Source organism: Phodopus roborovskii, unplaced genomic scaffold (genome assembly GCF_943737965.1).
Source record: "Phodopus roborovskii unplaced genomic scaffold, PHOROB, whole genome shotgun sequence".
Taxonomy (NCBI): domain Eukaryota; kingdom Metazoa; phylum Chordata; class Mammalia; order Rodentia; family Cricetidae; genus Phodopus; species Phodopus roborovskii.
In genome coordinates this window covers 2,610,219-2,637,724 of record NW_026125264.1, presented here as the reverse complement: position 1 = coordinate 2,637,724, position 27,506 = coordinate 2,610,219, and the positions used below count along the sequence as shown (strand labels likewise).

The window sequence follows — 27,506 nt, the reverse complement described above, 5'->3', positions numbered from 1 at the left end:
TGGAACACTGGCTTTCCTGGGCATCAATAGAAATTAGATGCCTTAACTTCTTCAGGAGTAGCAGACAAAGGAACATCTTGGGAACAGAAATGTCAGACCTTCCCTTCCTAACATTCTGCCTCCTATTCTGTTGGCTATGCTCCTCAAACCTCCCCAGGCACCATGTACCCCTTACTGTACCTCCATTCATCAATGTACCATGTGCCTTGTAACGGTCACCCCAGCCGATAGCGCAGGCCTCCACCCTGTCCTGCAGGGACTGTCTAAAACTGTGGGCTTGGTCCCTTCCTCTCATCTTCCCCAAATCTGCCTTATTCTCAGCTGGGTCCCAGCTGCACCTGTGTGTCACCCCGAGGGCTGGAGAAACAGAGGCCTAGGAGGGCAAGGCTGAAAATGTGCAGGTTTCCAGATGAGAACATGGGGGGGGGGAGGGGTGGCTTGGAACCATCATCCCCAACACTTGCCTGAAGACTTAAGGTTCTGCAAGCCCCTCTTTTGCTGGTTGCCTGGGGCTGGAGTCTACAAAGGCTGGATAGTAAGGAAAGGTTCACCGAGGCAGGGTGCATGGGTATAAACTCCGATACCATCAGAAAGGAAAGTGGGGTGAGTGCAGGTCCGAGAAAGCAGAACTGTGGGGACAGGCAGAAGGAAGGTTCTTTGGTGCCGATGAGCAAAGAGGTTTAGGCATTGAAAAACAAGCTGCTGGCCACCAGTTTGAGACTTCTACTGCACCAGCCCCTTTGGGGATGCTGGGAGTCCCTGGGACTTGGCTTGGTGTAACTCTAAATCTCACCCTGGTTTGTCTGGAAGACTGCAGGTCCCTGGTTGTCCCCAGCATCTGGTAAGGGGTCTCTTATGTACCTCAAGAGGTTGCTTAGGCCCTGGAGTCCTTTACAGTTTGGGGGCTCCTGACTCAGAGGGACTGTCTCCAAGCAGAGGGAGAGTTTAGACACAGGCTGCTAACTGAGTGTCAGGAACCCTGATCTCATCTCATGCTGACCTACAACTCTTTGGCATCCCCCTCCCTCTTAGGCTGAACCTGGATGAGGCTGAAGGAGGGAAGCTGAAATCTATAGACTTCAAAGGAAGGGGTGTTGCAATGGAAGGGACAGAGTGAGTGCCAGTTCCCAGAAGAAGCATGGGGGAGGGGTCCCTTTTCTAGACAAGGACACTTTTGAGGCCCGGGCTGAGGGAAATGGAACATATGTGCCATGCTGGGACTAGGAGCCTGAGTTCTTGGTTGCTACTAGGAGTTGCAAGGAGAGGAAGAACTGAATCAGGAAGCTGCAGGGGGCCGGGCAAGGAGGGCCCACTCCAACCAGGTCTGATTCCCATGCTTAGCCCCTTCCACTGTAACCTCACCCCGAGGCCACCCTTTCCTCAGCACCTCTGGCCTTTATTCTATGCACAACTCTGTAAGAGTCCCCAGGCCAGGCTGCACGGTGGGAGCTCAGGATACCTGCAATAATCTCATAGTGGAGGGGGTCTTGGGACAAAGGGAGTGAGGATAGCCACAAAAGGGAAGAGGAAATTCCTTTCCCTCCCTTCTCCCAAGAATCAGAATCCAGTCGGACCTAATAGGACTCACTCTCCTTGCCTCCTCCTGTCTGGTTTTGAAACCAGGCATAAGTAGTCCAAACCATCCCCAGAGCCCTCAGGATTCCCCAAGGATTTTGTGGCTTGAGAAGTTGTTTTGGTTTTCCTCCCAAGAAGGCTTATATAAATAAAGCATTCATTTTGCTACCTTAGATTAAAGCTGAGTGGGTAGCCGATGCACCCTGGTGAGGACTCCTGTCAGCTTCCAGGACTCAAGTGTGAAGGACTTCTGCATTCCGTATTGGATGGCTTAAGACAGAACCCTCAAGCACACTCACAGATGGCAGACCCTGCCTCTGCAGACCCTTGGGTGGGGCCTGGGATCCACATTGGCATCGGTGGTTTAATTATCCAGTTACTTCCTAGTTTACAGATGGGGCAGACCCAGAGATGGGAGGCAACCTGCCCAAGCTCACACAGCAAGATAGTGGCAAGGATTAGAGCCAAGGTCCTTTGGAGGGCGGTCCCACCAGAATACCTTCACCTCTGATATCCCAACATGTCCACAGGAACCACTAGCCATGCCTAAGGGCCCGATTTCCCTGTCAGCACACTCCAGGTGACTTCCCCGTGTTCTTGCTCCCCTCTGTGGTCAGCCCCAACTTCTGCCAGCTTCTTAGCCTATTCCCAGGCCCACTTCCTGGTATGTACTACATCTGTGCCATTCCCAGCCCCCCTCCCCCAGCCCAGCTAGCCCTTTCAAGCTTTCCCTGGGCAGGGGAGGGAGCCCAAGCTGGGGCTTCTGTACTGAGACTTTTGTACACCACAAACTTTTTGTATATTTTTAATTTTGCTGCAACATGATATATTAAAAGTCATTTCAGTACATTCTGCCTGTGTCCTGTTTGGCTATTCTGGGCCAGGGGTAGTGGATGAGGAAGAAGACCACCATGCCACAATCTCACTGGACCCTTTAAAGACACTTGAGTGGGAAAGAGGGGGGATTATCCAGACCTCCCGGTTGATTGGCTAGAACATCAATCAATCAATCAACCAGAATCTCAGACTGAACCTGGGGATTATCTCCAAGAGCATTTTACAGAAAAAGGGGTTGGTGAGAGAAGGCCATAGAATGAATTCTTACAAAAGCAAGACTCACCCCTGGAGTTCCTAGCTCGACTGAGATATGCATTGAGTGTTTATGGTGTATGTGCCAGGAAAAATTCTAAGGAGAGTGAACAAGAACCGCAAACAGGCCCTACCCTCAGGAGCTCACCTTCTTGAAGGCCTTGGGTCTAAGAGATGCCTTCCCACCAGGGTTTCTACTCTCTAATGCTGGGGATTGGGTACAAGGCAATGCTTAGGGGACACCCTACCACTGATTTGTACCCAGACCTGGGTTTGACTCTAGCACTTCATGTACTTCAAAGAGTATGAGAACCAGTTTTAGCAGGGGTTCATGCCACTTGATCTTAGCCAAAAGGCTGAGAAGCAATAGAGGGCATTCATTTCAAATATAGGCTTCTGCATTTCCAAACGTCTCAGCCAGAAATGGTGGCACACTGTGGAACTCCAGTGCATTGGAGGAACAGGAGAACCAGAAGTTCCAGACAGCACGGGCTACATTAGATCCCATCTCCACAAAAAAAGAGGCTCCTGGGAGATTGTGGTATGAGGGTGTCTGAAGACATCTCTCTGGGGACCACTGCCTTATGTCCTCCTACAAGTGTGATGGTGACCTTTTCTTGGTGCAGAACCTCTCGTGGCCCTCTGGCCATGAAAATAAATGTCAACCTTCTTGGCTGATGCTGACCTATTGGAAGCTAGACCATTAACACTGTTTGAGGGACGTGTTAATGATGCCCAGCACTATAACAAACAAACAAACAAAACTCTGAAAATACAACTTCAAAGGAGGAAGGACTTAGTATGGCTTGTCATCTCTAATGTCTCTTAGCTCCATTTATCTCAGGGCCAGTGTGTGCTGAGGAGAGCATCATGGCAGGAAGTCGAGGCAGACAAGAGGCAGAGAGAAACAAAGCCAGTTTCCTCCTCTTCGGCTTCTGCTCTGGCTGAGCTCCCAGCCGTCGGACAGTGCCATCTTTATTCAGGGCAGCCAACCCCCTCAGCTGCTACACCACATGCCAATTGTCTCCAGAATGGAGTTAACAGACAATCTGGAAGTATGCTTGACTAATGTCTCTTACCCCAAACTGACAACAAGATTAACCATTCACAGGACCATGAGAAGCACTTGCTGCCAAGCCTGATGACCCGAGTTTGATCCCCAGGCCCCACAGGGTGGAAGGGGAGAACAGACTTCTGCAAACTGTCCTCTGACCTTATGTGGGTGCTGTGAGATCCAGGTATCCACAGAGGCCAGAGAGCACCAGATCCCTTGGAATCGGAGTTTTAGGCAGTTGTGAGTCACCTCAGGAGGGTGTGGGGAACCTAACCTGGGTTCTCTGCAGGAGCAGTAAGCCCTCTTAGCTAACATTTTAACTGACAGTCACCTCCCATTTCTGCAGAAATCTGTTTTTTGACAAGCCTTCCAAAAGATACTGATGCTGGCCCCAGTGTGCAAATCACTGACTGCAGAGTGCTAGGGATTGGTGGTGTTCAGTTGCACATGACTTAGTTCTGGTAACCAGAACTCTTCTATAGCCACATTCCCTTTTTATATTAAGGAACTTCTTATCTTATGTGGGCACTCAGAATAAAAGACTCCATTTCCCAACCTCCTTTGCAACTTTGTGTGGCCATAAAACTGTGAAAAAATTCTAGTCTTTGCTTCATATATGAATGTTAGAGTCTCGGGAAAATGGAAGGTAAGCAGTTTATCTTCCAACCTTGCAAAGTCAGGTATCAGCCTAGAATAGGAGGCTGGTTGACTGAGGCTGAGGCAATCTTTATGCATCCTAAGACATGACTCTTCCTCTGTCATTAGGGTAACCAGGATGTACAATCTTATGTACTATCTAGGTCCTATGTTTCCCTCCATCACATTTGCCTTTTGTTCCACAAAAACCACATGTGGGCTCATCTCTACAATTCACCTGGATTGTTTTTTAAAGCTTATCTTATGCAGGACCTTGCAGACGTGCTTGGCTATGAGTTTTCTACTCTAAACCTCTGGCTTGAGGGTAGATGCTTCAGAGTGTAACTAGACCAGCAGGCAGGAGTCAGGAGGCTGGTATTTTCTGTTCATTTGTGGTTAGACCTAAGCTAGCTGAGGGTACCTTTAAGAGTGAGCCATCAGGTGTGATTTCCCTAAGATGTAAACAATAGAACTTAGTGCTACTTGAGGGCATCTCTCTAAAGGAAAGGACAGCACTCCACTCTCAGCTTAAGGTACTGGCTGAATTAGATGGAGAGATACCTTGCAAGGGAGAGTGGAACAATGGAGTGATGGCAGCAAGGCAGGATGTGCTGAGTCCCAACACACAGCACTGTTGTAGGTGTCTACACTCTGCCTTGGATGTTATTAGACTAATTATCATGTTGAGGCCACTGTTAGGTGGCTCTCAGTAGTAGCCAAATGGATCCTGGCTGATGTTCCTGGACCAATGGCTCCTAGAGAAGGTTTTCGGTTTTTTGTTTGTTTATGATGTGAGTATTTTCCTGAATGTACACCATGTGTACGCCTGGTGTCAAGAGGCCTGAAGAAGGAGTCATAGAATCTCTTGGTATTGGAGTGAGCCTCCCACGTGAAGCTGGGAAGTGAGCATGGGTCCATCGAGTGTTCTTAATGGCTGAACTATCTCTCCATCCCCTAGAGGATATATTGAAAAGTCACCTGCAAGGTTTTCTCCCAGAGTAAAAGACACACAAAGGAGAACCCTTGGTGTCATCTGACTGATGGACTTCACATCTGTTACTCTGCAGCCATCTTGCCAGATACATTGCTTGCAGGGCTCTCATGACATAATCCACAGAGAGGAGACCATGGCGGGAAACCATTTTCCACAGTTCTGGGGGCAGCAGGAGATGAAGATATTCTGGGATGGTTTCCCCTGAGGTCCCTTTCCTGGGCTTGCAGATCTGGCTTCTCACTGCATCCTCAGGTGAACTTGTCTCTGTAAAATGTCCCAAGTGACTTTTTATATATGTCAAATCTCTTCCTTTTCTTATATAGGCTCTTATTAACAATGGGATCTCAATTTAATTGTTTCTTTTAATTAAAAAAAAAAATCTAGCCGGCACATGGTAGCACATACCATTAATCCCGAACTCAGGAGGCAGATGCAGACAGATCTCAGAGTTTGAGGCCAGCCTGATCTTACAAAGCAAATTCTAGGACAGTGTCTTAGTTAGGGTTTTAATTGCTGTGAAAAGATTTCATTGAGGGTAACTAACTTTTCAGAGGTTTAGTCATCATGGTGTGAGGTGTGAAATGGTGGTGTGCAGGCAGACATGATGCAGGAGAAGGAGCTAAGAATCCAACGTCTTGACTTGCAGGCAACAGGAAGTGGTTTGTCTCACTGAGTGTAGCTTGAGCATAGAAGACCTCAAAGTCCAATCCCACAGTGACACTTCCTCTAACAAGATCACACTTACTTCAACAAAGCCACGTCTCCCAATAATGTCATTCCCTACAAGCTTATGGGGGCCATTTACATTCAAACTACCATAGACAGCCCAGGGCTATACAGAGAAACCCTGTGGGGGGCTGGTATTTGTTTTTATAGTACTTGAGTGGAGATACTTAATTGTTTCTACAGTGTTTTGGGTGGGATCAGGGCCCCAAGGCAAATGCTCTAACTTTGAACTGCATTTCTGCCTACTTAATTATTGTTTCAAGGGACACATTTCATGGCTGAGGCTGGAATTCAGCTGGTAGAGTGCTTGCCTAGCATGCACAAGGCCCTGGAGTCCCTTCCCAGCACCAAGTGGAATCCTTGCACTAGGGAAATAGAAACAGGAGGATCAGAATTGCAAGGTCATTTTTGTGTGCATAGTGAGTTTAAGGCCAGCCTGGACTATATGAAATACTATTTTAAAATAAGTTAAAGCTATATATCCAAATCCTGTCACATCTTAAAGTACCAGGGTTTGAGGCTTCAATATGTAAATCTAGTGGCACAAACAGCTTACCTCAGGAAACAAAGTGGAAAAATGTAAGGCCCTTGAAAGCATCGGTGAGCTGCTCAGCTAACCAATCCTGCAAGCACTCACTATTGGACTTCTGTGGAGCCACCTGTGGTCCAAATTGGCTGTTTCTAACAGCTCAGAGCCATGTGTTTGCTCAAGCTGCTCCCTCCGCCTGGAGTAAGCTAGCCTGCATTCACCCTTCAAGGCTGAGTAGGAATGCCTTCTCACACCAGCTGCTTGCCATGTAGCTGCTCTTCTAGGTTGGATGCCACTGTCCCATTTCCCCTCTCTGCCTATGACTCCCGTTGATGATAACCTTTTCTTCCTCCCGGCCCAGAGGTGATTTTTATAATCCTCTCCATGGCAATCCTGGCGGCTGATTTAACGGGGGCTGAAGCCTGACTGCCATGCTGACAGTAGGTAGGGATTTTGCTGGTTCCACTTATCTCATTTCTTGATTCACTGGCTGATTTCAGTAATGTGTGCTGCCATTACGTTTCTGTATCATTTGTCCCTGGAACAACTTTCTAAGGACAGCACCATTATTATTACCCTGCTTTTAACACACTATGACTCCCGAGGCTCTGAGACAGGATGGAAATTGCTCAAGGTCATTCGTGATTGAACCTAGGTCGTCTGTCTCTGTCTGATTTACTGACACTAAGCACTTAATCTATTCATGGCTCTGGGGTGGGTGCTGTCTTTCCAGTCATCTCTAAAACAGTCCTTGCCCTCGTTGAGATTCCAAGCAGTGACTTGGTCCTTTTAGTGAGTCTTGAAATGATATAAGGTCCAGTTTTATAGTGGGGGAGGCTGAAGCTCAGTAAAAGGGAAAGGCTTGCAAAAGCCAGTTACTGAAGCACCAAAGCACAGGGGACAATCCGTCTATCACAGATTCCAGACGGAGGGACTCAAGGGGTCAAGTAGCAATTCTGATGCTTAGAGTAGAGTCAGGGGTGGGCTTGCACATCCTGGCCTTTTCTCATGGGCCCAACAGGCTGAGTGAAGGTCTCATGTCTTGGTGCTCAGACATGACACACAGGATGTAGGGGCTTTAGAGGGAGAGGCTGTAAGTCTGGCACCAAACTGCCTGGACCATTTCCTTGCTGACGTGTGAGGAGAAACAGGAATGAATGGCTAGGGTTGGGGGGGTCTTCTGTAGCTCCCACACCCAGAAACAATGAGAGCCCTGACCCCATTTGCCTGCCCTTTCAAAAACCCCATGCAAAGAGCTCCAAGCCCTGGCACCTGCTCTTTACCATTCGTGGAACTCATGACCTCCTTGCCACACCATGACTGGCAAGGTAGGGCTTTGGGATCACCTTTCCTTTGGTGAGGCTTAAAATATTTATATATCAGGGACATTAGCAAAGCAGTTCCAGAGCTCTAGCATCCAGAACCGGGGCACTGTGGCAGGTGTGCATGGCCCCCAAAATGTTCCCAGGTGTGCTCAGTAATGCACCCAGGAGGTAAGCACCCCAGCAGTATAGGACTTCAGGTGCAGCTAAGCCAGAAAGCCCAGAGTCTCACACTCGCTGTATCACACACACACACACACACACACACACACACACACACACACACAGTTTGCTGAGCACATCACCTGGGTGACCTTCAGTCAGGATCTACACATGAGACTGGGTCTTTACATTTTTATGTAACAAAAAATCATGCTTCCAAGATACAGTGAAGAGTAAGAGAGATGAAATATGCCACGGACATGGTTAAGCATCCCAGGAGCCATAAATAAGGGAATAGAATTTGGCTATTTATTTTTTCATTCCCAGTGCTAAGGGCAGAATCCAGGGTCTGCCGGCTGCTAGGTAAGTGTTCCACCATTGAGCAACACCTTCAGCTCTAATAGTTAACATTTGCTGAGTACTTAATATATTCCAGGAGTCCCCCTAAGTATATTTAATCCCAACCAAGCTACCATGGGGTCAAGATGAATGTGGGAACTACGGCACAAGTGGCTGAGTAAGTAGCAGGCAGCCAGGCCCAGAGGCACCCATATACCACCTTTCTGAGAAGTAATGGTCATCGTTATTAATTTAATCTTAAATTGCTTGGACACAGCTTGAAGCACTGCCCCCCACCCCCACCCCCGCGCCCGTCAGTCACTTTTCAGGGAGAGGCCCAGTTTTCTCCTGGTTTATACAGGAAAGCAGGCAGCAGGCTTTGAGAGAGGCTTTTATTGTCTTACCTTGCCAAAGTCATCCAACAAAGTTGGTGGCAGACCATAGGGAATGATCCAAATGTGATCAACTCGGGGGAACCCTCCTCAGTCTGCTCCAACTGCCGAGCCCCTTGGTCACCATCTTTTGTCATAGGGTCCTGAGACAGTATTCTCCGTCTACCCCAACCCCCACGGTCAGATGGGAGGGGCAGGAACTCTGGTGTTGGTGGAGTTTCCGACCAGGCAGGAAAAAGAACAAAGGAAATGGAGGGGGGTCTGGTGGGGGCGGCCAGGAGGGTGGCAGGGGCAGAGCAGCCGGTTCACCATGGAATATGAAGCCAAGAAAGGGAAGAAGGTAGGTGGGAGCTTGCGAGGGGCAGGGTTGAGAAATGTTCCTGAAGCTGGGGTACAGGTGGCAAATGGCGCAAGTGAGGTCTTCCTTCTTCACAAGGATCTGCCTTCTGTCCCTGGCAGTCGGACATCTGGGCTCTGCTCTAAGCTTCACTCATGGTGGCCTCTGCCATATTGTCCCGAGAGGCAGACAGGGTCTTCCCTGGAAACCTGCTTCTGGGCATTCTGTAGTAGCTTTCTACAGCTTCTCAGAGAGAGGGACAGACAGACACCCAGCAGACACATTCCCTCCTCACCCAGACAGAAAGGCCCAGCCAAGGTGATTATAGGCTGGCAGATTGTCCCACCTGCTCCCTGACTGTCTCCCAAACTACACCTGCTCTCCCCACCTTTGTGCAAGAACTTGCTCTTCAGCCAAACCATTCCAAGTCCCCTCCCCATCTTCCTCCTTTCTGAATTTGAGTGGCTTTCCTATTTGTTACTATTCTAACTCCCAGTCCATCCCCATCCTCCCAGAGTTCTCTTCCCCCAAGAAACCTGGTTCAGAATGCCAGTATGGTGGCATAATCCTGTAATCCCAGATATCTGGAGACTGAGACAGGAGGAGTATAGGTTTAAGGTCAATCTGGGTAACTTAGTAAGAACCTGTCTCACAATTGTGGAAGTGGGCTGGGGGTGCCCTTCCATGGCCAAATGCAGGCCTAGCATGCATGAAGATCCAGGTTTGATACCCCAAACTGCAAATTATAGTAGGAATTTTAAGTGCAAGGAGAGCTGGGAGCACAGTTCAAAGGTATTTGCGTGAGATAAAACCCCCAGTACTGACACACAAAAGTGTGTGCCGTATGAATCACTGGGGCCAACCCATGCACGTGTCTTCTCTTGGGTCTATGTATTGGTTTATGAGACAGGGTCTAGCCAGGTAACCCAGGTTGATCTTGAACTCACTATGTAGCCCAGGCTGCTCCCAAACTCACAGCAACTCTCCTGCTTCAGCCTCCTGAGTGCTAGAACTCACCCAGTAAGGCCCATTCTTTTGATAGATACTTATTGAACACCTGTTATGTGCTAGGGGTGACAGTAATGAGCAATGCCAAATAAAGTACCCACTTCTTCCAGGGAGCTCACAGTCTAACGAGGGGAGCAATGATTATATTTTTTTAAAGGCAACAAATGCAATTAATGTAAATGTTGCACAAAGCTGCTGGAAGATAGAGCATTAGGGCACGGAGCCTTAGATTGCTGAGACAGGAGCAGGGAAATCAAGTAGGAAGAGTGTTTGGGGCTAAGGAACAGCATGTCCCTTCCCTGGTAGGAATTAGAAAAGAGCAGCTGAACAGCTGAGTGATGGGAGCAAGGAGTACTGTGTAGTAAGATGGGGATGGAGAGAGGGCCGGGGCTGGACAGGTGGACGGAAAGACAGATGGACGAACAGACAGACACAAACACACAGCACTCACGAGTACAGGAAAACATCCCAGCTCTAGCCAGCACTGAAGGCTCTCAGGGCATGTCTTTTATAATCCAGCCTTGATAGATGGACTGCTCTCGGTGCGGTGCCTTCAGACTCCTCTCCCTCCACTTTTGAAGTTTCTCGGGTCTTGTTCATCTGTGTCCTCTGCTTAGAGAGCTTCTCCCAGATATCTGGCTCTCATTTTCAGAGCTTTCCTATGCCTCCGCAGACTCCATGATGGTCCCTCGGAGACTTGAGTGGCTGTATGTCAGAATCACTGAGACCACAGGGTCTCAGCTCCAGGCTGTGATGCACAGGTCAAAGACTGTACCTGTAACCAGCTCCCAGCTTATGAAACCACACTTGAGAACCACTACTCTAGATCCTTGAGACGCAACATGAGAACTGGGGAGGTGATTCAGTTGGTAAAGCGCTTGCTGAACTCACTTAAAAGTAAAAAAAAAAAGCTGGTGTAGTGGCATATCCTTGTAATCCCACTGTTGAAGAGACCAAGAGAGCAGATGGCTACAGCTCCCGCTTGGTGGACAGCTCCCAGCAACAGCACAAACAGATGTGCAGACACACACACACACACACACACACACACACACACACACAGAGAGGGGGGGGGTATCGAAACCCCCTATGACTTACTAGAAATTCAGTCTGCAGTCTCAGGTCCCACTCCAGACCTACTGAATCAGAATTCTCAAGCACAGTCAAGCCTGATATGTATGAGTTTAGGTCACTTGTCATGACTCTGGGGACAAGACTGGGATCTAGTGTTTCCCGAATCCCAGCACCCGACACCCAGAACAGGGTGCAAGCAGGCAAGCATGAATGAATGTTTGTTGAATGAACATGTAGACTTGAGTGCACACTCCTAGGCAGCAGCTTCTCCTGTTTGTACTTGTGGCAAAGCTAAGTAAGCAGCATACAACACATGCTACCAGAATTTTGTGGTTTGCTTGGCTGGGGCATATGTAGTCCCAGCACCCAGAGCTTTAGGAACTGCCAAGACAGTTCTAGAAAGCCACCAGGGAGGGGAGTCCCCAGGGTTTCAGATTCAGTAAGTCTAGGATGGAACCCAAGAAGCAGCTTTTCTTTCGGGTTTTACTGTTATGGACCCAGGAATACCCATCTAGAACAGCAGTTCCAGAGCAAAGCTTACATGTTCTCTGAGCTCTAGGCGCTGCTAGGCTGGGGTGCATCCTGGAGTCTGCACCCATAGCCTTGATCCAGCCTGGGCCTTTTTATAACGGTGCCTCTGGACTATACTTACCCTTACTTATTGCTTATTTCTAATTCACAAACAGGCAATAGCTTAACAAACGCCTAAGCATCCTCCACTTAGCCCCCAGCCTTGGTCACTCTTTGAATTTGGCTGGCAGGAATGTCATCCTCCCCACAGGGAGGTTTGGGAACTGGGATACATACCTGGACTGTCACTAGCTGGTGGTCTAGCTCTCATTCTGGGGTTTCACTATCCCAGCTAGAAAAGGGGAGCCACGGCCAGCTGCTCCTCCTGCAGTTTTAGGAGGATTAACTTCGGTTGTGCGGGTGGAAGTGAGCTCGTGAGCACTCAGTCAAGCCAATGCCATTGCTACTGGGACTCTCCTGTCTCCCCCAGGGCTTTGTGTCCCCCATCAGAAGGCTGGTGTTTCCGAAGGCTGCACGACAGGCTGCCTTCAGGAGCAGTGTCAGCCGCAGGCCCCTGCATTCTATGCCCCTTTATCCTCCTGATTACCTCATCGATCCCCACATCCTGCTGTGTGACTACCTGGAGAAAGAGGTCAAGGTGAGCTTGAGAAGGTGGGAGTGGCGGGAGGGGGTAACTTGGAGGCACACCAACCCCTGACCCACCCTGTGTCACATGAAGGAAGCTGTGACTTTTGGGGAACAGCCTCCTATCTCATAGACACAGGCTGCATACCCTCAGTAGGTGACACTTACCCACTGAGCCTCCAGCATTTCTGTCCCAATGTGGATGGGAAGCTATGCTGTGTTCCCAAAAAGCTCAGCCTACTCATGAGATTTTTATCTGCAGTCTCTGCTATTCAGTGTCCAAGTTAAAGGCAAGGGAGAAGCTGGGCATGGGGCTCAGCGGTAGAGCATTCACCTGGCATTCTGGAAGCCCTCGGCTGCCTGCCCAGTGCAGGAGGCAGGGCTGAGGTGGGGGTATTGGGAGGAGCCACAGTGGAGGACTCCTCAAAAGCGGCTTCTATTTTAGAACCACCATGAAAGAGCACTGGGGAGGGAAACAGGTCCTCATTAGTCAAATATCGTTGTGAGGTAGGATTAGGACATTTAACAAACAGGCTACCTGATCAAATTTAAATTGCAGATGAGCAGTGATTGTTTCTTTAGCATAAATATGCTCCAAATGTTAGATGGAACTAAAAGTACCAAAAAAAAATCCTAAAAACAAAATTGTTGTTTAACTGACATCTTGTATTTTATCTGGCAACCCTATAAATAGAGAAAAGCCAGAAAATGAATATGTTTAAAAACCAAGGGCTGAAAATTTACAGAATAAAAAGAAAAAATATGAACGGTAAAACTGACCCAGAAGACTGCAATTTAAAGTAACAAAAAGTTAATTCTTATACTGAATAATAACAAATAAAATGATACTGTTGCTATAACTAAGAATGGATGGGGAACTCACATATTGACTGAGAGCATCATCTCTTTCTTCTTATTTATCCCTCTCTCCTACAGTACATCCTGATTACACCCCCTTCCTTTAGTCCTCCCAGTTTCCCCCCACCACCTCTCCTCTCCCTCAGATCCACTCCCCCTCTGTTTCACACCAGAAAAGAGCAGGCCTCCCAGGGATATCAAACAAACAGAGCATAACAAGATGCATTAAGGCTAGACACAAACCCTCATATCAAGTCTGGATGAGGCAACACAGAAGGAGGAAAAGGGTTCCACAAGCAGGCAAAAGAGTCAGAGGGACCCCACTCCTATTGTTAAGAGTCCCACAAAAATCCCAATCTAAACAATGCAGCATGCGCTGCTTCTGTCTCTGCGAGCACCCATGAACCCTGATTAGTTGATTCTGTGGGCTGTGTTTTCATGGTGTTCTTGGCCCCTCTGGCTCCTACAACCCTTCCTCTCCCTCTCCCATGGGGTTCCCCAAGCTCTGCCTAAAGTTTGGTTGTGGATCTCTGCATCTGCTCCCAACAGCTCCAGAAGAAGCCTGTCTGATGACGATTGTGCTAGGCACTGCTGTACGATTATAGCAGAATAGCATTAGGAATTAATTGACTTTTTGTTGTTGTTATTTTGTTTGGTTCTATCCTAAGATTCTGAGTCAACCAACTCAAGGTTCCTGGCCATCTAGGCAGGGTTGGGTATGGGCTCCCTCTTGAGATGTGGGTTTCAAGTTATAGAAGTCATTGTTGACAACTCCCACAATGAAGTTTTATATTACTTTTATTGTTTGTTTGATTGGGACAGGGCTTCACTGTGTAGCCCCAGCTGTTCTGGAACTCACTCTGGAGACCAGGCTGGCCTTGAACTCAAAGAGATCCACCTGCCTCTGCCTCTACCTCCTGGCAAGAGAGCATCATTAAAAAAAGAAAGAAATGATAGATTAATTCAATACATCTTTCCATTTAATCTGCAATGATGTTGTTAAAAGGATTAATAATGCATGGGGTGGGCAGAGCCACTGGGCAAGAAAATTCCCACGGTTCCTTCAAGATTTAATAGTAGAGCCTGGGGCAGGTGTAGAGGGGGGGATGGTTCAATGGGTAAAGTGCTTGCTGGCTAATTTGGAGACCAGGGTGCCAATCCCCAAACCCCTGTAAAGTCAGGTGCACATAAATGCACCTGTGGTCCTAAAAGCCCACACAGTCGAGATGTGAGGTGGAGACCAAGAATCCCTGGAAGCTCAGGAGCCAGCTCATCTGGCATGTGAAGTATAGACCAGACCACACACACACACACACACACACACACACACACACACACACACACACACACACTCCACCTCCAATAATTTGGAAGGCAAGAGCGAATCCCTTGACTTCCACACAGGTGCTGTGGCATATGTCTGTACTCACTCACAGGAACATGCACACACATAAACACAAAAAATGGTGGAGTCTGGCTTGGCATGCAGAGACACTCCAAACCTGGTCTTCAGCATGGCAGTGGAGCGGCAGGCACTGTATTAGTGACTTTTGCTTCCTGCAGAACCTCACAGAGTGAGATGACCATGTGTTCATGCATGTCGGCTGGCTGTGGGAAGGTGGACTGTGGCACATGTAATCAATCAAGCCTTCTCTCTACACCACAGAGTCTAATGTCGCCCAGGGAGGTCATGAACTTGCCGTGTACCCAAGGTTGACCTTCCAAATGCTGGATTATAAGCATGGGCTACTACAGCCTGGCCAGCCTTACCCTTTCTAGCTGGGATCCTGGGCCAGACTTTTAGTTAGCTATACTGTGTTCAGCCTTTTAATCCTAGAAGCAAGGGTAAGTGGATAGGAAAAAAAAAAAAATATATATATATATATATATATGTGTGTGTGTGTGTGTGTGTGTGTGTGTGTGTGTGTGTGTGTGTGTATACATATCTATAAACTCAGAACTAGTCCTGGCTACCAGGTTATATTAGTCAAGGCTCTTTAGAGGAAAAAGAGAGAGATTAGAGTGGTTTACAGGCTGTGGTCTATCCAGTTCAACAATGACAGTCTTGGAACAGAAAAGTTAAGAATCTGATAGTTGTTCAGTTTATGAGGCTTAAGTCTCAGCTGGTCTTCAGTCTTTATAGAAATCCTGAAGAATTAGGATCTAAGACTATAGAAGGAATGCCTCCAGAGCAGCATAGATGAATTTGCCAATGAGAGTGAGGGAAAGCAGGCAAAAATTGAACTCCATTCTTCCATGTCCTTTTATGTGAGCTGCCACCAGAAGGTGTGGCCCAGATTTAAGCTTAATCTCTGACTGCAAATAATACAATCAGGAGAATCCTTCACAGGAGTACCCAGATGTTTGGGTTTGAATTGATTCCAAATGTAGGCCAGTTGACAACCAAAATTAGCCATCACACTTGTTATTATTAATTTGAGTATTTCAACCTGTCCTGCATTAACGAGGAAGCTAGACTCTCCCAAGGCTTCACGGTAACCTCCCATTTCCCATCCAGTTCCTGGGCCACCTCACCTGGGTGACTTCCTCACTGAACCCCTCCAGCCGAGATGAGCTCCTGCAGCTGCTGGACACCGCCAGGGTGAGACACTGGGGAGAACGGATGAGGGTGGGATCTCCTTCCCTTTGCCTTCCCTTACCCCCCATCCCTGGGGACTCAGATGATCCGACCCACCCTGTAGCAGTTGAAGGAGTTGCCTCTGAAGACCACACCGGAGCAGGACAGCATCCTGAGCCTGTCCGCACGCTGCCTGCTGCTCACCTGGCGGGACAACGAAGAACTCATCCTGCGCATCCCCACGCACGAGATCGCCGCTGCCTCCTACCTTCAGGACGACGCGCTGCATCTGCTAGTGCTTAAAACTGGTGCGGTGTGGAGGAGGGCGGTGGGAGGCCAACCTGCCATGCTGGGACCATTGAGTGAAGGACACCGGGGATGGGTCCAAGGCTGGGAGTAAGATGACAGAAAACCTGAGCACACTGTTCTGAGACTAAGGTCGAGCAGAAGACGCTATAGGCAAGACCAGAGAGCCAGGCATTGAAGATGATGGACGGGCAGCCTGATCAGATTGAGGAGATTGGGTAAAGAGAAGTTGGAGTCCTGAGTTCAACGCAGGGCTATGTTAGTAGAGTTCAACATTAAAGGGGGATGATAGAAGACAAAACCCTTCGGGCTCTGGCAGTAGGGGGCACGCTCGGTTTCAGTCAGCAATCTCGGGGTGGGACTGAAGACAGCAGGGAAAGTCGTACTAGAAAGAAGGGATACTTATACCAAGGTCATCGTCCAAATGAAGGGTACGGAGTAAAGGGACAACTTGGACCACCTTCAACTCAGAAAGGCGGTTACTACAGTGTGAAGAGGAGGGTGGAAACTATGCGGCCGCCACCCAGGAGGTCTGGGGCGGAGCCAAGGCCGAAGGCAGAGTCATAGACCCAGGGCCGGACCCAAAAGTCACCGTCAGCCCCTGGGCTCCGGTGCTGGGCGAGCAGGGACCCCAGAACTGTGCGGTGGCCCCCCGGGTGGCCTCCGAAGGCTGCAATCTCCTGCTGCTGATCCCCCATCTCCGGCCTCCCCTAGGTCTGGGCGTGGACCCGGTGCCAGCGGGCGTGGACGCCAGCCCGGGAGGTTCGGGGCGCGATCCCGGCCCTCCGGGCGCCGCACCCGAAAAGCGGCGGGTGGGCACGGCGGAGCGACGCCACACCATCTGCAGCCTGGACTGGCGCATGGCGTGGGGCGGGGGCGCCGGCGCCGAGGCCCGGGCGGCGGGCGGTGGTGGCAGCCTGGAGCGGCAGCGCGCGGGAGCGCGGACGTCGGGCAGCTGGGAGCGGCGACAGACGTTCAGCGGCAGCTGGGAGCGGCGGCACGCGGGCGGCGGCGCGGGGAAGCCAGGCGGCAGCTGGGAGCGGCGGCAGGCGGGTAGTGGCGTCGGCGGCAGCTGGGAGCGACGCCACACCGGCCCCAACCCTCTGGATCCCCAGAACCCCAGCCCCGACGCCTACTGCAATCTGGTCATCCTAGCTGTGGCCAACAGGGTGAGCATGAGGCAGCGCTGGCGCCACCACCCTGACAGTGACAGTCGCACTAGTAACACCACAAATTAAGCACCGACCCAAGACAGGCACGGGACAACATTAACACTTAATCTCCACAGCAGCCCTTAGGGCAAATATGACACCTATTCCTTCCCATTCCTTAGGGAAGAACAAAGGCTCAAAGTTTAGGTTCTGTGAAAAGCAGGTGGCTTCAAGATTCGAAGCCTGGGAAGGAAGTTCAAAGCCTTCTTTGCCTGTCTTGCCAGTCACATCTGTCCCCATTCACCCTTGCTGTCACTCGCTTTAATATAAGTGTGTGTGTGTGTGTGTGTGTGTGTGTGTGTGTGTGTGTGTGTGTGGTTGTGTTTTTCAAGACAGGATTTCTCTGTGTAGCCCTGGCTGTCCTGGAACTTGCTCTGTCGACCAGGCTGACCTCTAACTCACCAAGATCTGCCTGCCTCTGCCTCCTGGCTAGTAGATGGTGCTTATTAAGTGCCAGCTGTGTGCTCCATGCTGTGGGCTAGGTGTTGTGTGTATGGAGGTGAGGAAGCCAGTTGGTGTCCTCCCTTAAGGAGTATCCAGTCTAGCAGGCACTTTTAAGGTCCAAGCCTTCCAAACATTTCCTCTACGCCAGGGCCCTGGGCTCTGTCCCTGAACAGTGAGTGTGCCTGCCTGCAGGAAGAGGTGGCCAGTCACTGGAAACAGCACTGTGGCTCAGGTCCCCATGCTGAGCTACTTTCTCACTTGGCATCTAGCCCTCCTTCTCTGGTTTTCCCTATCCCATGCTTCTTCTTAGAAGTTGGTGCCTCCTTCTCTCTCCAGCCTCTTAAATGGGGTTGTCCAGTGTTATCCTCAATCATCTCTCCTTTATCCATACTTGTTTCTAGGTGATTTTGACTCTGCTGTCTTCTAAGCCCTGGAGAACACCCTGAATTTCATCTCTAACCAACTCTCCAGGGTCTGCTTGTCATTACAGCATGAATTTGTCCCAAATTGAGCTCTTAGTCCCCTCTCAAACCTGAAAGCACTTTCATCTTGTTTCACTGAATGGCAGCTCCAGCCTTGGTGGCTCAGGCTGAAACCTTGCCATGGTCCTTGATCTGTCTGTCTCTCTTTTTCTGTTCCCTTCTCTCTCTCTCTCTCTCTCTCTCTCTCTCTCTCTCTCTCTCTCTCTCTCTCTCTCTCCCACTGTCCTTATTTTTAAATATATGCAAACCCTAAACCCTATGCCTTGCACTGTCCATACTCAACTCTATCTTCTCTGGCTGGGATGAGGTTGTCATGCTCCACCCCATTGGCCCAGCCCTTTCTTACATTCTGTATACTACTTCCTCACGCAACACAACTTCATTCTGGAAACTTGACTAAGGGACACAGACACATATATAGAAAAACTAGGACCAGATGAGTTGTGCTGGCTCTGATAGGAAAAGTGGGTGGCCTGTATGATAGGGAAAGGAGGAAGAGACCCTGTTTCAACAGGAAAGCTTAGTTTGTACCATTTAAAATGAAACAAGAAGAAACAGTCAGTAGAACCAAGGGCCTGCAAATTGCATCCCAGACAGAGACAACACTGTGCCTTACCTATCCTGGTCTGGTGGTAGAATGAATAAGTAAATGAGTTGCTTTTCTTGGGGTCTGAGCTCTGCACTTCTGTCTGAGGCACAGTGGTCCCAAGCACAGCACTCAGAGCTAAAACTCCCTGTGCCAGCATTAACTAAAAAATAGGGGTCTTCTCTGACCTGTCTGCTCTAGGGTCATGGTAAGCCCTGGTGTAAATATCAGTACCTGCTATAACCACGGGTACCCATTCTGAATTACATTTTAATTTTTACCTTAGTTTTATTTAGAGTCAGAATGTTCATATGCATGACTTTTTCCAATCAGTCATTGCATAATAATTGGCAATTAATCTCTGATTCTTTCTTGAAGAGGTGAATTCCCCCTCAAATGTACAATCTTCAGAGCTAGCCCCTCTTCCTTCTACCAGAGACTACTATTATTACATTGTTTCCACTATTGCATTGGGTACTAAGCAGCCTATAGCTGTATATTATGTCTAGTAATAGCAACAAAACCGAGCCTAAGATTTTGATTATCTGAAGTGTCCCATCTCCATCCTGGGCTTCAGCTGCTCTACCTGTACAGCAAGTTAGATGAGCCCTCGTGTTAGATAAATTTCATGATAGGTCGTGAATTCCCTGCAAAGCTGGAATGTACCTTCATGGCAGAGGAGTCAGAGTCAACTCTGGATTCTATAAGAAAGGTCATAAGAACAAGAGAGAGACCATGTAATTTTCAGAGAAAATGTCTTTGAAATCAGCCTAAGGATGTCTGTAGGTGTGTCTCAGCGCTGGCTCACACTGCCTCTGGGGAAGCAGGGGTGCCCTGGTAGTGGGTAAGAGCTAAGCTCTCTCTCCTACCCCTGGACCAGGATGCTGCTGAGGAGTCCTGTGCACTCATCTGTCAAGTCTTCCAGATCATCTACGGGGACCAGAGCATCGAGTGTGTAGACCGGGCTGGCTACCACTACAGATCCACACCAAAGCGGCCGTGGCTATCCAGCTGCAGTGAGTACCAAACTTCCATGAGGCACCAGGAAAGGCTGGATGTCCTAGAGTCAGGGCTGATAAAGGTCTCTGAGGGTTCTAAGCTCCAGGGATCCACTTAATAGAATGTCAATCTTCATGATGACCTCTTAAGAGATGATTAAGCTGTCAAGTTTGGGATGAGTTTGACCTGAGTGCCTGAAATGTCTTTCTTGTTTTGGGTGTCCCTGCTTTGCAGAAAATTCAGCTCCTGTATTGTCTACTAACTGAGCCATCTCTCATAATGAGACTCTTAGACTGACATTTCTGGGTCAGTCCATGAATGCAATCAAGGGCTGGAATTAAAGTGAGTCTAACAGGGGCATTTATTGAGTGCCAATTATGCACAAAGCACAATAGTAAGGTGCCAAGCCTTCTTGAATCTTCATTGCAACTTACTTGTCCTGTTTACATAGCACAGGACTGGGCACACCCCAGAAAATAGACAGATAGTCTTCAGATAAATGAAAAATGCTCAGAGACTGGGCTGGTGAGAAGACTCAGTGGGGAAAGGTGCCTGCTGCCAAACTTGACAACCTGAGTTCATTCCTTAGGACCCACAGGGTGGAAGCGGAAACTGAGTCCCAAAAGTTGTCCTCTGACATCCACATGGGTACCATGGCAAATGCGAATTCAAGCCCAAGCACAACATAAAAGTAATTTTGTGTAATTAAAAAAATTACAGAGCTAGACATGATGGCATATGCCAATTGTCCTCAGCCCTTGGGAAGCTGAGGCAGGAAGATCAGATTTAAGGTCAGCCCAAGCTACAATGGAGAAACCTTGCCTTAAAAAAGAAAAAGATCTAGGCATGGTGGTGGTATACATCTTTAATCTTGGGAGGCAGAGGCAAGCAGATCTCTGTGCATTCAAGACCAGCCAGGTCTATGTAGCAAGTTCTAGGCTAGGTAGAGCTACATAGTGAGACCCTGTCTCATAAGGAAAAGAAAAAGGGCAAGGAGCCTTTCTGAGGCCCTGTGGATCCAGCTTTACAATAAAAAAACACTGGGTCTCAGAGTAGTCAGTAAATTATCACAGGTCACACAGTTGGTAAGTCAGAGTCAGAATCCAAATCTAGGCTATCTAGACCCAAAGCCTTTATCTGCAACAGCCTCTCTGTGTGCTACCCTTAAGGCCACTGAGTGAATTCCCTCCTCCACAGCCTGCTACAGGGTGCTACAGGGTACACAGCTCCAGCAACTGAGGCACTGGCTTTCTGAAGACCCTTCTACTCACAGGAGCTGTGCCTGCTGGGAAACTGGGGTGAAGAAATGAGAGCACTCATCTGGTAGTCAACAGATTCATTCATTCAACAGATATTTACTGGGTCTCAGGCCCAGTTGTACTCTGCAAGATTAATTGATGGTGGGCTAACTGAGGCACGGCCCTGCCTTCCTGTAACTTGCATGGGACAGTCACACAAATAAATGTCAAACCACAGGCACTATTGCAAGAACCTGTAATGAGGAACTGGCCTCTGAGAAGTCAGGGTGACCGAGTGACCCCCGAGTGAGCTGGGATGAGAAAGCCATGCCTGACAGATGAAGAGCAGGCTGAGGAGAAGACACATTGTCCACAAACAATGCTGATTTCTTTTTATGCTTCCAACGCTCTTCCCCTTTGCAGAATTTTCCCAACTCACCTAAACACACGCTTACCAACACTTCCCCATTGGCTGTCATTTGCCATTCCCCATAACCCATCAAACAGGCAGATGCTATGAGCCTGGGCACTGAGGAAGGTGAGGATCCAAGGTTGGCTGGACTGGAGCTAGATCCCACGGAATCACTAAGGTTGGGGCTTCAGGGAGTCTAAGATAGTGGTCCCTGTATGTCACTTCTGACAGTTTTTCTGTATGTTGGTCTCAGGTGAGAGCTGCCGCACAGATGGGACATTTGCCTACGACGCTGACTTGAGCTGCTGCAGCTCCTTGTGGGTATTGACATTCTTTCCTCCTCACCCCTACCCACACAGGGCCACTCCTCTAGAGTGCATGGGGGAAAGGGACCTGACCCTGATTTGTGGTGAGGGTGGGAGGTAAGCAGAGCTCCAGTACAGACCCTGAGAAACCTAGAGATGCCTGAACTCAGACCTTGATCCACAGAGATCTTCAGGTCTCCTAGGTTTCGTGGCCTGCAGAGTCCAAAGTTATAGCTAATGCTGGAAAACAATTCTGGTTTACTATAGTGTTGGCTTTGTGTAATGGAAACCCATGAGGAGGGCAGGTTTGCAAAGACAGCATTTGTTTTCTTGTCTTTTTACATAACATATAACAAGAGTTCGAGCTAACTGGTCCTCTGGGCCCTGAGCCTCTCTTCCGGTCACAGCTTCCTCTTCACCATCCTCAGAGTGACCTCATGGTTTAAGCTGTAGCTGCAGCCATGCAACAGCTCTTGAGCATCACCATGCATGCTTATGCATGCTTAGCATACAAAAGACCCTGGGTTCCATCCCTAGCAATGCATGCATCTGTGCATGCCACAGGTCCCATCTAGCTTACAATTCACTAGTCAGAACTTGGCCGCTTGATCAGAACTAGCTGTAAGCAAGACTGGAAAATGTAGAGTAAGATAGCATTCTGGGTCCTGGGGTCATAGCTCAGCTGGTGGAACACTTCCCTGGTCCAATACATAGCCTGGTTCAATTCCTATCACTATATAAAATGATGCACTGGGAAGGTGGAAGCAAGAGAATCCAAAGTTCAAGGTCGCCCCTGGCTACATAGTGAGTTTCAGACCAACCTGGGATGCATGAAAACCACCTAAAAAAATTAAAGAATTTTATTAAGAATGTTGCCCATCAGAGTTTTCTCAGGATTGAGGAGTTTCCTAAGATATAGGATTTTCAGTTTAAATCCAATGAAGTTCTGAGCAGATCTATAGTGATAGCTCCTGTTGGCAAGTAGTATGCCCTATCTACACTATTGTTAATACTGGCACTACATTTGCCTTCCTAAGCCTATGTACACATAGGCTAGTACATAACCAATCTGAATTGGCTGAGGAGAGCAAATCACACTAATGACACATTTGTAGGAGTAAAATGTGTAGCTATGTGGCTAGTTGTCTAATACAAAGGGTCTATGACCTGAAGTGCTTTACAAGTATTAGTTCCTGTCATTTTCACTATGACACCAATCTACAGCATCCCATTTTACAGATGGAGAAGCTGAGGACTAGGGAAACAAATGTTAGCATTTCAAGGGTCAAACAGACAGCAAATTGCATAGACTTGGGCTATGAGCACAAGTAAGCTGGGATGTGAACTCAAGAGTCTACACCCTTGCCATCTCTGATCCTAGTACTTAGGAGTTGGAAGCCACAGGGTCATAAGTTCAAAGCCCGCTTCAGCTACACAGTTGATTTTGAGGCTAGCCTGGCAACATGAGACCATGACTCAAGAAACAAGCAAAAATAGTACAAACTCTTGACCAGGAAGCTATGCTGTCCTGTAGATAATAATAGAAAGTAATTCTGAGACAAGTTAAAAATCAAAAACAAAAAAACAAAACAAAGAAAAACAAGTGATGCAGGAGCGCGAATTAAACATCTTATTTTATAAGCAGTTAATGAAGAGAACTCCCTACATGAGGGTAGGAGTGCACCTGATTGGGAGAGTGTTTGTCCAGCACATCAGAAGCCCTGGTCCCAAGCCCCGCTGCATGAACTTGGCTTGGTGGCTCATGCCTGTAATCCTAGAACTTGGGCAGCAGAAGCAGGAGGATCAAAAGTTCAAGGCTAAATTTCAGCTACATGGAGAGTTTGAGGCCAATCTAGGACAGGTGAGACCCTGTCAAAACCACAACAGAACCCTCCATGATCCAGGCAGCCTGGTTTACAGAAAGAACTCAAGAAGGAGACAGAAAGGGCCACACAATGTTGCAGAGGAGGCAGCCAGCATTGATGATACACACACTAAAGAGAAGCTTCCTGGGCTATGAGAGAGTCAGAAGAGGACTCCACCTTATTTAGGAACCAGGAGGGCTTCCCAGACTGACTGATGATAGTTGAGCTTGGGATAAAAGGGACAGGATATTCAACACAGAGAATGAACGCAGCTATGCAGGAACAGCAGATGTGGAAAACAAAGTGGGGAGGAGCAAGGATTCCAGGCACAGTGAACAGCATGAGCAAAGGCCCAGGATGGGGTAAAAAAAAAAAAAAAAAAAAAAAAAAAAAAAAGGCAGTATGACCAGAGATCTGAAAAAAGGAGAGAGCTTGGAAGATTGCTGGGCCCCATGAAGGGCCTTGGAGGGCAAGATGAGGTCTAGGATGGGGCCTTGTGCACTGGTATATAGGCCCAACCAACTTTAGCCAGTCCTAGGGAAAGGAATGGAGGTTAGTGAGGGCTGTCCTCTTGTCTCTACAGCAATGGCTCCCAGGACACATTTGAAGCATGTTATAGTGGTGCGTCCACGCCATCTTTCCATGGTTCCCACTGCAGCAGTATCGACCACAGCAGCTGGGCCTTCGAGCAGCTACAGGATTACATGGTCACAGTGAGTTGGGGTGGCAGTGCTCCTCAGCAAGCATGGTGCATTGCAGTACTCTGCAGCAAGCATGGTGCATGGCAGGAATTGTATGTGAGCACTCAGAGGCCAGGGAGGGAGATGCGACTAGGTGAGGCCAGCTTAGGAAAGGCTTGACTGGCATCAGCCATCACTGAAAGTTCCAAGCACCTTTCGGGCATTTGGTCTTTGATCTTTTCAAAACTCTGGGAGTGCGTGTTCGTGTGTGTGTGTGTGTGTGTGTGTGTGTGTGTGTGTGTGTGTGTGTGTAATCCCTACTCACCACAAGTACAGAGAACGAAAGCAAGGGTCAGAGAGGTAGTCACCAAAGGAATGGACCTCAGGAAGCTTAGACCCACATCTCATTTCTAGATGCAAAGGACCAGATATTCCCCCCAGGGAGCGTGGGTGGTTTTGGAGGTAGACTAGGCCAGGCAGGCTGCCAGAGAGAACCCAAGCATTTTTAGTTGAGTTTTGTTGCACTCTGGGACTGGCTTCCAAGTGTGTAGATGGATTTTTCTTTGGGCTATCAGTTCCCAAAAAACAGCACAGAGACTTTATTAATTATGAAGGCTTGACCTATAGCTTAGGCTTGCTTCTAACTAGCACTTACAACTTAAAGTAATCCACTTCTATTGGTTTACTGTCTGCCTCGTGACTTTCTTACCTCATCTCCATAGTGCCCACACTTTTATCTCCTCGAGTCTCTGCCTTCCTCTTCCCAGCATCCTTTGCCCGGAAATCCCGCCTAGCTATTGGATGGTCAGCTTTTTCTTAAACCAATCAGAGCGACACATCTTCACAGAGTACAAAAAGACTATTCCACAACATGTCTCTTTACTTCCACAGCTGCGAAGTAAGCTGGGTCCCCCTGAGATCCAGCAGTTCGCAATGCTGCTACGAGACTATCGCCTGGGGCTGCCTATCCAGGACTATTGTGCAGGCCTACAGAAACTCTACGGGGACCGACGGAAGTTCCTTCTCATTGGTAAGCTCGGGCTCCCCTTGGCTCCAGGCACCCCTAGTTGGGCACCACCTGGGAGTACGTTGTACTTCCAGCCCCTAAGGCCAGAACTTGAGACCCTGGAACAGAGAAGGAGAGCAAGAGTACGGAAAGGGGAAAGAAATTGCCAGGAAACAGCTGAGATGAACAAAGCCCTAGGGTAGCAAAGCTGGGTCAGGTTAACACACACACACACACACACACAGCCTAGAGACAAAACAGAACTTGTCTAGAGTCAGACAGCTAGTGAAGAGGGTAATAAGCACCATAGGAATAGTACTGGCAGCACCCTAAAAATATACTAAGCTAACAAACACGTGGGGAGCCTTGTGTCATCTGCTGTTTAGTGAGGTTTAAAAAAAATCTTGGGTAAGCCACACTGGCAGAGACAGGATTTGAACTCAGACTTCCAGAGAAGGGCATGCCTATGCATGCAGGCTGGCAGGATGAAGGAATCGCCTTGCTCTGTGTCCTGTAGGGATGCGGCCCTTTATTCCGGACCAGGACATTGGCTACTTCGAGAGCTTCCTGGAGAGCATGGGCATCCGTGAGGGTGGCATCCTCACGGATAGCTTCGGCCGCATCAAGCGCAGCATGAGCTCCACATCTGCCTCAGCAGTGCGCAGCTACGACGGGGCAGTCCAGCGACCCGAGGCGCAGACCTTCCACCAGTTGCTGGCCGACATTACACATGACATTGAGGCTCTGGCCCCCGATGATGACGTCTACGAGGATGTCTCCCCAAGCGGCGGCGACCAGGGTGAAGATAACTACCTGTAGCCCCGCTGCCCACCTTGGGTCTCGCATATTTGCTCGTGGGACACCATCCTCCTGGTGCCTAGACACCCTGGATTTCCATCGGTGCCTTCTGAGCTTCTGTTCCTGCAGATGGGTTTCAGGACTTCACTTCCTGCAATACCGAGAAAGTCCTGCAGATGGCTTTACTCTAGGGAGACCCAGACCCTAGAGTTCTCTGCAGGACGAAGAATCGCGCCACCTACTGGCCGACAGAAAAGATTTCCAGTTCAAGCCCCAGCTTTCTGCTCAATCCACCCATCCTCAACCCTGAACCATTTCCAGAGCCTAAAGACCTCTCTTTAGTTTTACAGGCTGAGAAACTGAGAGGGTGTTGTTGCTGTTGTCGTCATCATTGTTTTAAAGAATGGATATGAGGGATATCGCTACCCATTTCCACATCTGTACAATAATTTCATCTTCACTCCTCACAGGTGGTCAGAGATCAATGGGGGTTAAGACCTTAGCCTAGCATGCTGTAGATGCTCAATAAATGTTGTTTCCTTCCACTTGGAATGCTTCTGACTCAGTTTACCTATTATTCCTGGGATCAGTGGGTGGAATGAGATGTCATGAAGACTGAAGGAAGCTACAGCTTGAGAAGAAGAAATAGGATGGGCCTTCACAGGGGTCTTATGTCCTGGCCCTATGCCCAAGCCCCAAACACACACTAAGGCCTTTGCAGACACTTTCCCTGGCTCTGTGCAAATCTAAGAATTGTGTAGGCAGGTTCTGCTGTAAGCTATGGGGGGTGAAGACAAGGCCAGCCTTTGGCACAGCCTAAGTGAGGATGGTGAGCCTCAAGTGGAGGCCAGATACTTCTAAAAGAGATAAAATGTGTCTACAGAATCTTGCTATGCCTTCTATGGCCAAATTCAGATCATGTGATGGCTGGGACTTAGTGTTCTAGATTCCCCTATGGTTTGTAGCAAGGGGCCATCTCTTCATCACTGGTTCACACAGCCTCTCCAGCTGTTCTTCATCCCTCCCCTGTCCACATTCTTCTCCACACCAAAAACCCCAGACCCACATGTCAAAATTCATCCCTGTCCATAAAACAGACAGTGCTGGCCTGGGAAGATTATGCCATGAGTAAAGTGCCTACCGAGAAAGTATGAAGGCCCAAGTTCAGATCCCCAGCACCCTGTAAAAAGCGGGTGTGATCACATGTCTCTAACCCTAACTGGAGCCAGGAGTACAGAGTGGCCAGCTAATCAGTAAGTATGAGTGAGAGACCCTCAGCTTCTAAAGTACTTATTGCATAATCCTGACCACCTGAATTCAGGCCCCCAAACCTATATAAAGGTGGA

The 27,506-nt window shown here is 48.7% G+C and overlaps 1 protein-coding gene across 1 annotated transcript; it reads left to right on the top strand.

Moving 5' to 3' along the window:
• The first annotated feature begins 9,098 nt into the window (after positions 1–9,098).
• Positions 9,099–26,712, top strand: Ccm2l (CCM2 like scaffold protein). Its single transcript, XM_051193187.1, has 10 exons — positions 9,099–9,158; positions 12,238–12,405; positions 15,769–15,852; positions 15,953–16,136; positions 16,849–17,303; positions 19,738–19,873; positions 21,760–21,823; positions 24,260–24,389; positions 25,248–25,386; positions 25,880–26,712. The coding sequence occupies exons 1-10, from the start codon at positions 9,129–9,131 to the stop codon at positions 26,179–26,181; spliced, it is 1,692 nt and encodes a 563-aa protein (XP_051049144.1). The 5' UTR covers positions 9,099–9,128; the 3' UTR covers positions 26,182–26,712.
• The last annotated feature ends 794 nt before the right edge of the window (positions 26,713–27,506 follow it).

Bases quoted from the DNA above. Each gene is read 5' to 3' on its own strand.
- Ccm2l (XM_051193187.1), top strand. From the start codon at position 9,129: ATGGAATATGAAGCCAAGAAAGGGAAGAAG. The intron at 15,853-15,952 runs GTGAGACACTGG...CCCACCCTGTAG, and splicing joins AGCTGCTGGACACCGCCAGG to CAGTTGAAGGAGTTGCCTCT. The intron at 19,874-21,759 runs GTGAGTACCAAA...TGTTGGTCTCAG, and splicing joins GCCGTGGCTATCCAGCTGCA to GTGAGAGCTGCCGCACAGAT.